The sequence below is a fragment of the Gobio gobio genome (assembly GCF_949357685.1).
Source record: "Gobio gobio genome assembly, chromosome: 4".
NCBI lineage: Eukaryota > Metazoa > Chordata > Actinopteri > Cypriniformes > Gobionidae > Gobio > Gobio gobio.
The window spans coordinates 29,933,146-29,945,203 of record NC_137100.1 but is presented as its reverse complement, the minus strand read 5'-3'; the positions used below and the strand labels follow the sequence as shown (position 1 = coordinate 29,945,203).

At 37.7% G+C, this 12,058-nt stretch overlaps 1 protein-coding gene across 1 annotated transcript in view; it reads left to right on the top strand.

Annotated features, from left to right (window-relative positions):
• Nucleotides 1-9,712, top strand: part of adamts3 (ADAM metallopeptidase with thrombospondin type 1 motif, 3) — a 213,401-nt gene extending 203,689 nt beyond the window's left edge. The window contains exons 21-22 of the mRNA XM_079815070.1: nt 131-248; nt 7,276-9,712. Coding sequence (XP_079671196.1) covers nt 131-248; nt 7,276-7,757 — 600 coding nt within the window. The 3' untranslated portion in view covers nt 7,758-9,712. The remainder of the gene's footprint in view (nt 1-130; nt 249-7,275) is intronic.
• Nucleotides 9,713-12,058: the final 2,346 nt, after the last annotated feature.

Here is a 12,058-nt window from a genome sequence, read left to right as displayed (position 1 = left end):
AAAAAAAACAAAAAAACAAAAGCCCTTATGTGGACAGACAATTGCATTGTGCTTGTTTAGAACACATTTAGATGTTTGAAACCATGTGTATATTTCTGTGGTTCCCATCACCTTCTTTCTTATCTCTCAGTGCTCAGTGTCCTGTGGGGAGGGTGTGGCAAGACGCCTGGTCACATGTCGCATTGGAGATCAATGCACTGGCGAGAAACCTGAGTTGCACAGACCCTGCAGGCCAGGACCCTGTCACGGTAAGATGCCACAGATACACCATTACAAATTCTGCAACCCAAAGCTGGGAATTGGTTTCAACAGGAAACCATCAGCACAGGGACAGAAATTTGCACTCATCAAGCGATGTTATGGGGTCTTGAATGGCTAAACTGTTCATGTTGCTCTTTCAACAAAAGAAAGCCTATTGAAAGCGAATGGAAAATATTGCACAATGCACAAATTCATCTGCATTGATGACATTATTCATGGTGCCCTTGACCACATTGAATTTCTCAGAATGCTTTTGTGGTCCATGAACTTCTAAACTGCTCTCTGGAGTAGCTTGTTTACACCATCTCAGTTGTTGAGAGCTTTTATTTAGACAAGCATTTTATGTGTGAGAAAGCTATTAATTAGGTCACGTAATGCTTACAAGCTTAAACCGAACATGAGGTTTTGGCAATGTTTCTTTTAGTTAAATAATGTACTTTTTTGCATTTCTTCCAATTCCCAGTCTTTTGCTTTTTCATGCCCCATGAGTTTGAAATTTTACATTTATCTTTGTGTTTTATGCAACATGTTTGGCTGTGGTGATGTGCACTGCCTACAGCACAGAAAATCACAGTTTCTTTACACACATAAAAGCATGACTTTGTTCAAGAGAACTCTATTGCTGCTCTCGAGAAGTTTTCTTTTATGAGTAACACTCAGCTGGTCAACATTATTTGTTGTAACACAGTGTGTCTTGAGTAAAGTGATTAGAGTTAGAAATCCAAAATAAATCTCAGCAGACATCACTTTGAATAGTACTTTCTTTATGTGTCTGCTTGCATGACGCTCTCCCTAATTCCTGTTTAATGGCTTAAGCCACACCTGGATGACATCCATCTCAGTGGAAGGTTAACAAATCACCTATCCTTTACAATTGACACTTGCGGCACACTGCTTAACTTTTATATTGCATATAAAGTGGAACTCTTTAGGGAGCTGGAGGCGTTTACCTAGTGACAAACAGTCCATAATCCAACTTCAAAAACTGGAATGCCTCTTTTATGACTTTTTATTAATTAAAAGACCTCATGGCCTTTTGTACAGAGGACCACATTTGTTTGCTTTTACTGTATTGAATAGGACAGTGAGAGGAGGAAGGAACAATATGGTAAAGCTGAGGGGATCAGAAAATGACACGAGTCACCCACACATAAGCGGCACTATGCGATGCATCAGACTTGCCAGGCCACATCACCGAGAGACCTCCAAGTTTAATATTGTATGCCTATACCTCGCTTAAGTGCACACATAGAGCTTGCCGCAAAGCACTGGCAAAAGTAATGATTATGAATATGTCGGAAAAAATAACATGGAGACATTTTAATTGTTTGTTAATAAACTAGTGTTTTCTGATTCAGTGTTGGCTGCAAAGATGAAGATGACGATGCTGACTCGTGCCTTTAGAGAGAAAGGCATCTTTCATACAGATTTCATAATCTGAGAGTATTTGTTTTCTACTCAAATCGGTTAATTTAAAAGGGGGCATTTCAATCTATTTTGTTGTTGTTGTTGTTGTTGTTGTTGTTGTTATTGCGAGTGTACAAAAATAAAAGTAGACCATTTACAGTTTGGAATGATGTATTACTCTACTCTATACTTATCTGTATGACCAAAAATGAAGAGAGTATTTTTAGTTGAAAAATACAAGTGATCGCGCTGGCACCTCCATGTCGTGCAGTAAAGTGCGCTATACATTAGCTGCCTTCCACACTCTGCATGAACACTTGGATATGCACCTAATAATAGTGCACATTTATTTAGGTTAACGTTAGAGCAAGTGACCATGTAAAACTGCTTCTATTTACATGTTTCAAATAATAAGCCATATTTGAGGTCGATGGATGATAGGCGAACGTTTGGATTTCCTGCCCAACATTCTGTATTTACCACAAACTGTTAATTATCTGTCCCTCACGATCTGTGTGACTTCACAATTTCCTGTTGAGTTTGTTTGTGCTGCGACTAACCAACTAATAAAATCTTGGTCGACTTAGCCTCTTCACGTCGACTACGGTTTAGTCGCCTATTAGGGGGCAGCCCTACTGATTATCAAGACTAAATGGATAGTTCACCCAAAAAATTTACATTCTGTCATCATTTAATCACCTTCATGCCGTAACAAACCTGTATGACTCTTCTTTGAAACACATTTTAACCAAGACAATTTAATGCAATGCAACAAAAGGGGACTTTTTAAGTTTCAAGGATGCAAAAGCACCATTTTGTGTTGAACACACTGTTTGATTCACAAACATTACTGCTGGTTTTGTAATCTAACTCAACTGATGCATTGAAAAGATCCAACTCAAAGGATTCATTCACTCATGAATATCTCATGAAGGAGATCTAAGTGATATTTAAGATTATAAGTGAATAACGTCTTAAATTTCAGTCTAAAAATCGTATACTCAACTATTGTATGTTTTAAGAAGATTTTATAAAATAAGTGGGCTGGACTTTTTTGTATATATATATATGTGTGTATATATATATATATATATATATATATATATATATATATATATATATATATATATATATATATATATATATAAATCTGTAAATCTGCTGTACCGAACTCGTACCGAACCGTGACTTCAAAACCGAGGTACGTACCGAACCGTCAGTTTTGTGTACCGTTACACCCCTAATATGTATATATATATATATATATATATATATATATATATATATATATATATATATATATATATATATATTAGATTGCAGATTTACAAAATTGCTTTTTATTTATTTTTTATATTTAACAGTGGTTTACTGGAGAAAAAAAGTGTCCTTGAATGAATTAAATTATATCTAAAAGTTTATTTAAGATATTTCTGTAAATTATATAGGGAGCCCTTACTTGTACATTAATATTAAAGGTTCACAACAGAGCCCAAACTATTAGCCTAAATTCAGTTGCTATTTATTTTTAGGTATAATAATCAACACTCAAATAACACATTGTGTGCAAATATGTAAACTTCACATAAGGCAGTTTTTGCATTAACTTCTAAATCTAATTATAAAATAGTTTTTTTCTCCAAATCGTTGTTGAAATATAATAATTTATATACAGTGTCTGTCATTTTCATGACAGGTTTATTTAACATGCATGAAATAATCAAGACATCATTAACAGGTTAAGTAGAATATAATGAATATAACGGCTAATATAGAGCATATATTTAGCGAAAGAGTTGATTTCTCTAGTGAATAAAATTCTGTGGACACTGAATGACTGCCTGAGGTAAATGTGATGCTAACGTTACATGACATTGTTTAGTTCACAAGCAGTTATATTGACATCTTTCCGCAGTTGAAACACTGATTTAGCGATTACACCACATATATACATGACAGTAAATTGTAATGTATCCTCAGCATACCTTCAGATCGTCATTCATGTTTATTCTTGAATCTTTAGTAACAGATGATCGATCGCCTTCACAGATGATCGCGTTCACGCGCGTGCGCGTCGTGCGGCCGCTTGAACTGTGATCAGTGACCAGTCACGCCACATAGAGCGTCAAAACGGCATTTATCGTTTGAATTTCGTGATAAAATGGACTGAATACTTAATATGTCCGTGTGAGAACTCGGATTGAAGTGTGTTCCGCGTTTACAACAAGCCGACAGTGAACTGTTAAAGATTACATTCATAACCGCTCGACGCGTGCACCGTTCACAAATGATCGCGGTCACGCACGCGCGCCGCGCGGCCACTCGAACTGTGTTTAGTGATCACTGATCAGTCACGCACATTAAAGAGCATCAAAACGTCATTTATAGTTTGAATTTCATGATAATATGGACTGAATACTTAATATGTTCGTGTGGGAACTCGGATTGAAGTGTGTTCCGCGCTTACAACAAGCCGACTGTTAACTGTTAAACATTACATTCATAACCGTTCGGTACACGCGTGCACCGTACCGGAAGCCCTGTACCGAAACGGTTCAATACGAATACGGGTACCGTTACACCCCTAATACATATACATACAGTGAGGAAAATAAGTATTTGAACACCCTGCTATTTTGCAAGTTCTCCCACTTAGAAATCATGGAGGGGTCTGAAATTGTCATCGTAGGTGCATGTCCACTGTGAGAGACATAATCTAAAAAAAAAAATAATCCAGAAATCACAATGTATGATTTATTTTTATGATACAGCTGCAAATAAGTATTTGAACACCTGTCTATCAGCTAGAATTCTGACCCTCAAAGACCTGTTAGTCTGCCTTTAAAATGTCCACCTCCACTCCATTTATTATCCTACATTAGATGCACCTGTTTGAGGTCGTTAGCTGCATAAAGACACCTGTCCACTCCATACAATCTGTAAGAATCCAACTACTAACATGGCCAAGACCAAAGAGCTGTGCAAAGACACTAGAGACAAAATTGTACACCTCCACAAGCTGGAAAGGGCTACGGGGAAATTGCCATGCAGCTTGGTGAAAAAAGGTCCACTGTTGGAGCAATCATTAGAAAATGGAAGAAGCTAAACATGACTGTCAATCTCCCTCGGACTGAGGCTCCATGCAAGATCTCACCTCGTGGGGTCTCAATGATCCTAAGAAAGGTGAGAAATCAGCCCAGAACTACACAGGAGGAGCTGGTCAATGACCTGAAAAGAGCTGGGACCACCGTTTCCTAGGTTACTGTTGGTAATACACTAAGATGTCATGGTTTGAAATCATGCATGGCACGGAAGGTTAAACTGCTTAAACCAGCACATGTCCAGGCCCGTCTTAAGTTTGCCAATGATCATTTGGATGATCCAGAGGAGTCATGGGAGAAAGTCATGTTGTCAGATGAGAACAAAATAGAACTTTCTGGTCATAATTCCACTAAACGTGTTTGGAGGAAGAAGAATGATGAGCACCATCCCAAGAACACCATCCCTAATGTGAAGCATTGGGGGTGGTAGCATCATGCTTTGGGGGTGTTTTTCTGCACATGGGACAGGGCGACTGCACTGTATTAAGGAGAGGATGACCGGGGCCATGTATTGCGAGATTTCGGGGAACAACCTCCTTCCCTCAGTTAGAGCATTGAAGATGGGTCGAGGCTGGGTCTTCCAACATGACAATGACCCGAAGCACACAGCCAGGATAACCAAGGAGTGGCTCTGTAAGAAGCATATCAAGGTTCTGGTGTGGCTTAGCCAGTCTCCAGACCTAAACCCAATAGAGAATCTTTGGAGGGAGCTCAAACTCCGTGTTTCTCAGCGACAGGCCAGAAACCTGACTGATCTAGAGAAGATCTGTGTGGAGGAGTGGGCCAAAATCCCTCCTGCAGTGTGTGCAAACCTGGTCAAAAACTACAGGAAACGTTTAACCTCTGTAATTGCAAACAAAGGCTACTGTACCAAATATTAACATTGATTTTCTCAGGTGTTCAAATACTTATTTGCAGCTGTATCATACAAATAAATAGTTAAAAAATCATTCATTGTGATTTCTGGATTTTTTTTTTAAATTATGTCTCTCACAGTGGACATGCACCTACGATGACAATTTCAGACCCCTCCACGATTTCTAAGTGGGAGAACTTGCAAAATAGCAGGGTGTTCAAATACTTATTTTCCTCACTGTATATATATATATACAGTTTAAATATGTATTTAAACTGGGTCATTTATGTAGTAGAAATGTGACATTATTTTTGAATTAAGAATTTGCCTTCTAGACTGAGAAAAGACAGAAAATGTATTTTTGTCTCATGTGGATGAAAGACAACAACTCTCAGAATGCACTTGCTTCGCTGGCCTTCGAGGCCACTCCATACACCGCCCCCACCGTCATTTTGATCTTCATAATAATACAATAATTTTCGTTCAGTTAGAGAATAAACACTACAATTAAAAACTGAATGTGTCTTTTCAATAAAGTGTGAGTGAGCCGAACGAAAGTCATGGGAGAAACGCAGCAGGATTCAAATTTCATTCATCACGAGAGCGAAGTAAGAGCTGAGGTAAGCGCGGCATTCATTCTCAGCACGTGTCCAGTCTGTGGTGTTTTTAGATCGCATATGGAAGCTAAACTTTCATAGGAATTCATTGTAATGTTGAAACACTCACTTTGCTCTGCACCGCTCCATTATTAATGCCTGATCCGAGCGGCCATGGGCATATACATTTCCCAGAAATAAAATGCATAATTCTCTCGTCTCAGGGGGATATGAGGGGGGAAAGTACCATAATTTGAATATACTACCGGGTTTCTACTGATACAAAGCTTAATGCTAAATCGCTGAAGTAACCCTTTAAGTTGTGACATGTTGAATACTGTTTTTGGGTCAACTCCGTTTCAAGTGAGAATACAATCTCAGCAGCTGTTTATGAACATTATTCATTCATAGCATAAAAAAGGCTCATGGCATCCCAGACTGATGAATCATTGTTTGGCCAACTGAGATTTTGGTGGAGATAAAGGCTATTGAGTTCATGAGTTAATTAGGCAACGTTTACAAGGCGGAGATCAGAAACCATTCAGCTGTGAACAATTTGAAGCTCAATTGCGTTTTATACATTTCACTTCTGAGAGGCGTACACACGTTTTTTGTGCGTACGTTTGCTTTCTGAATCACATATACGCACATTTGAGAAATTATCATAAGATCAAATGTTGGCCGGTTTCTACGCAACATTTTATAAATGAGGCCCCTGGATACTGGTTGAAAAAAACTGAAATCATACTGATTTTGGAATGGCTTGAGGGTGAGTAAATCATGACAACATTTAAATTTTTTGGTGAACTATTGGGTGAACTCCCATTGTGGTCAAAACTGGGATTGGGTGATCACTGAATTGGGTGAAATATTGTAATAATTGTCCATAGACAGTGTATTTTACTGTACTGTATATAAAGAGACGTTTCCTGCAGTATTTGGTAATATTGATGATATAAAGGCCCTGAGCATTTAAAAAAGCTGAAATGTGAAAAGCTTCTGTGTGAAACTGCTTAAAACAGCACCGAATAAAAGCCTTCTGCTTCTCCGACAGATGAGCCATGCGGAGGAGACAAGTCCATATTCTGTCAGATGGAGGTTCTGGCTCGTTATTGCTCGATACCCGGTTACAACAAGCTCTGCTGTGAATCCTGCAGTAAGCGAAGTGGCACTTTTGCTCCTCTTCTTCATGAAGCTGCTGAGACGGAGGAGGAACTTCGCTTCGGTTCAGCCTCTCAATTTCTGGAGACACTTTCAGCCTCAGCCGTTAATGGAACTCTGAAAGGCCTTCAGCAGCACCAGCGGGGATCCTCGTCACAAGGACAATTTGCCAAGCAGACCGTCACTCCCGTGCCTCGCAAACCCAATACTGAGAACAGCAAGACTCAAAAGCGCCTCAAACCTGGTGCGAGAAATCTGCCTGCAATGACGATCCATAGTTCGTGGAATGAGGACCCCGCTATAGATGCACCATGGCAGCTGGAAAGTTTCCAAGAGACTCAGTGGCCAACAGCATCATCCGAGGTGGAGAGATGAAGGCTAGTTTGTCTCTTTTTTCCCTCTGGACTCTCTCTCTCTTATTTGTTTTGTTGTAGATATAGATCTTTAACATTCATCATTCCCTTCAGATCATCCTCAAGATATTTGAAAGCAAGAGAGAGTAAAGTGCTGGTTCACTTTCAAATGTTCTCAATTCCCTCGCCAGCAGTATTTGTTTTTAGAACACACTTGTCAATCACACACTGTTGTGAAGGGGAATGTGCCAAAGACGTTTTTATGATGATCCACTCAGCAACCTGGTCAATGGAGGTTTGGTTCGCATACGTGAAGAGACTCCGGTGGATCTTGTGAGGAAATGTTTGTAGTTGTATCAAACTTCACAACCTTTACGGTTTTATTTTTAACAGCTCCAAATAATATTTATGAACATTCCTGTAAATACTGTATATGGAAAATGCCAGTATTATTTTTTTCAAAAACACAAGCTGAGGATTTTTTTTAAATAAGAGATTCAGGAACATTATCGGTGCTTTTTATATTAAGAACACTTAAATAATATGTGCTTTCAGCCATGAGTTAAGCACTGAAAAACATGTATTCCAAAACAGTGTGAGCCAAAGGAATAACATCAGTGAAAAAGCATTAAAATTGCCATAAAATATCTACTTTTAGTACCAAAAGCATTTCTAACACTCATAAATCAACCTCTCAGCAAGTCATGGATTAAATTAATTCTAATAGACTTTGGTTTCCTCCTAAAAAAATTATTTTCAGCTAAAATATTTACCCATGATGTTGAGGCCTCTTAGATTTCTCCTATTTTTTAACATGTTTAGCCAATGACAAAATTGAGTGTAAGCGTCATCAAGCACCTGATATAGGAGACACATCGTATATATTGTGAAATTAATTGGATGTTTCAGGTGGGATTTTGAAGGAGTAAAGCTGGACTTTCTGGAGATCTTATACTGCACAAGATATCTCTTGTCTGAGGGAGAGGAGAGCTATTTATTTTTTATAATCGAGGGTTATATCTCAACCACAATGCATCTGACTGCAATACCAAGGAGACCAGTTAATCTATCAGTGGAGTTCAGCTGTTCATAACCGTACACACACTTCCACCTGTGTGCCACTGTAAAGCTATTGTATATACCATTGAGAACTTTAGAGTATTTATTGTGATTCAAAGTTCAACATCATGTCTTAAGTGTCATTTCATTATCTGTTACAAAAACACAAGCTCCCATTGAGTAGTAAGAGTAGCTCACAAAAGCAAAAGTAGACATGAATAGCCTTTTTGTTGTTGTTTTAACTGACATTTTAGATACAATAAGACACATACTCAGTTTTGAGATGTTATAATAAGGGAAAGCTGTTTCACAGCCATTTTAGAATAGAAATATTCTAGAGAAAATCATAAACAAAGCTGTAATTTACAGTGATTCATTGTCCTTCACCCACAAATCCCCCAATCCTACACGAAACTGTTTAAACAGTTAATTTGTAGCTTTAAAAAAAACGAAATTACATGTGGATTTTGATTCTCTAGAATAGACAATAGATGTATCTGCATACAGATAGTGTAAGTTGTCTTTGACTTCGTTCAACTGATGAAAGCTGAGGTGAATGTTGTGTGCATCACAAAAACAAACAAAAAAACATATTGTTCACTTTCTGCTAATAAAGAATTTGTTTTTGATAAAATCGAGTAGCTTTCAGAAAGACAAAATAATGTGAGATAGAAACTAAATTGACAACCCCTAAGCCACAGACAGACACCCAATACAAAAGGATCATATTTATCCTCACAATTCCATGTCCATTTAAGTATTAATTGTTGTTCTGGCTTACAAAGAAACTTTCAGTTGCTTGCAGTCATTTCTTTTTGTTTTAATTTGTACTTTTGTTAGTTGTAATGGAAGTGTACACTACTGAGGCTATTTTTTGTAATGGGGAGCACATAGCAATAAAGAAAGTAATAAACACCACGCTGTCTCTTGAGAGTACTTTTTAGGTTTGCTTTATTATTTAATTAAATGTGAACTCACATGTTCCCTTTTCCTCTACTAAGCCTATACTAGACTCTTTACAGTGAAAATACAGGATTATAATCCTAAACTAATAATATTAAAAGGACTAAAAACTGTGTTTGCGAAAATAGCAACAGCTAATCATATTGTGTATTCAACATTTAATGAATCCTACTAAATTTATATATAAATCCTGATATCAAATGTATGCTGGGATATGTGTGCTGTACCACTGAAGCTTTAAGTCTATTTTTAGTTTGCACCATTGTTTCTTTCACAGAACCAAATTAAATGCAAAGAAAATGGTCTTCATTGAGATTTCCTTTTTTTCTGTCAGAAAGGATGTCCATACAGACTTCTCTATGGAAGCCAATTATTTCACACAGGCAAACATTTTACTGCAACTTTAAATAGCTTGAAAACACTACCCTGGTGCTGCACGTGGTGTTCATATAAAAGTATAAACTGGGCTGCCAATTAATTTTCCAGCTCCACATACCTTCAGGCTCAAAATTGCTATATTGTTTGAGGCTTTAATTTCTAAAACCCATTCAGATTAATGACCCAAAATTATTTAATACCAATACCATGCCAGAATAATCACTAAGATCACTACAATTCTATGTAATAACATACAGTTCAGTATGAGAAAAATATTGCAGAATTAAAAAATTAGAATTAGAAAAACGCTAAAAGGAACAATTCACACAAAAATGACAATTCTGTCATTACTTACCCCCATGACATTCCAAACCCATAAGTCTTTGAAATGAATAGAAATTCCGATTCTGCCTAAAGAAATATGAAGTAAAAGTGGCAATATTTCTCCAAATTTGCACACTTGCATAGGACTCAATGCCCTATGAATGTCGTTATCCATTGGAAATATCAATAACTAAACAATTATTTTGTACTCCTGACATAAATTATGAAATTACTGTCACTGTAATCGTTCTTATCATAAACAATAGTCAAATATCGAAGCTAGGGTCCTAAATCCCTCTAATGATACACAGTTGTGACTGAATAAGAATGTCATGTATAGCGTGCAGTGAATGTAAATAACAGTCTGTCTGGGGCTGTCAGCAGTTTTTTCATGTGAAGAGGTTTTAATGTTCATGTGGCAAGCAGCGAGGCGAGGCACCATGAGAGCGGGCCGGTGGTGAGTGATAATGAGCGCCAGCTGCGCGTCACACCGGTCTCGTCTCACGGCGGAGTGACGGGAGCATAAAAGGAGGAGTGACGACAGTGCAAGACGAGAGAGGACCAGGCCTGGAATTTACGTTGTGGTTTTGTTTACATTTTGTTATGTGTGCGCATGGCAGTCGTCTGTGAGGGGCTGCCGCTTTTACTTTCATTTTTGTTTATTTATTTGATTTAAGTCTTTTAACGTCCACCGGTTCCCGCCTCCTTCCCTGAACATACAAACTCCGTTACAGTTTGAAACACAAATTAAGTTATTTTCAATGAATCCTAACAAAAGTCTTATGGGTTTGGAATGACATGAGGTTAAGTATTTCTTCAAGTGTATCATAATTTTAATATTTTTTTAGTTTGTTAAAATTATGTTAAGGCAGAGGAGGAAAACTACAAGTTATTTTCACTGGTATGTCCAACCCTGTTGCATGTTTGACAAGCTATTTAGCCTAGGCTAGCATTTTTAGATACTGGTTCATGCTCTTGCCCGATCTCCAAGCAGATGGAACTTGAAACTAAAATATTTTGAATGATACCAATCCACAATCTGACTTCTGGCTTGTGATGCAGCCTGGAATTAAACCACACCAAGTTGATGGAATGGTTTCTCCCAAGCTTTTTTTTCCCATTCTGTCAGCTGATAGAGTTTGGGTTCCTTGCCATTGTCTCCTCTGGCTTGGTTAGTTGGGGACACTTAATATTTAACAATTTTTGTCAAATTCACAGACATTCAATTTGGGCAACTGAAAAATTTAGATGTGATCGGTCACTAGAAAATTTTAAATTGGAGAGGCCTGACATTTTTTACAGTGTTAGTAAATTATATTTTTCTATTGGCTCAACATATTATTTCTAATTGAGCCCATGTTAACAGACTGTTGCCACAATTGATACAAATCAATTCACTGAAATTCAATTTGGCCAATTGAAAAATGTAGATATTTTTGAATTGGAGAGGCCTTACATTTTTTACAGTGCACTCACATAATAACATCTCCCCTCTAAGTATGACCTGAACCATTTAAAGACCATCCCAGAAAGTCCGACCCAGTTCCCTTTCGTTCAGTCACTACGACGTACGTTAGTGACTAACGAATGGGGGTTTCG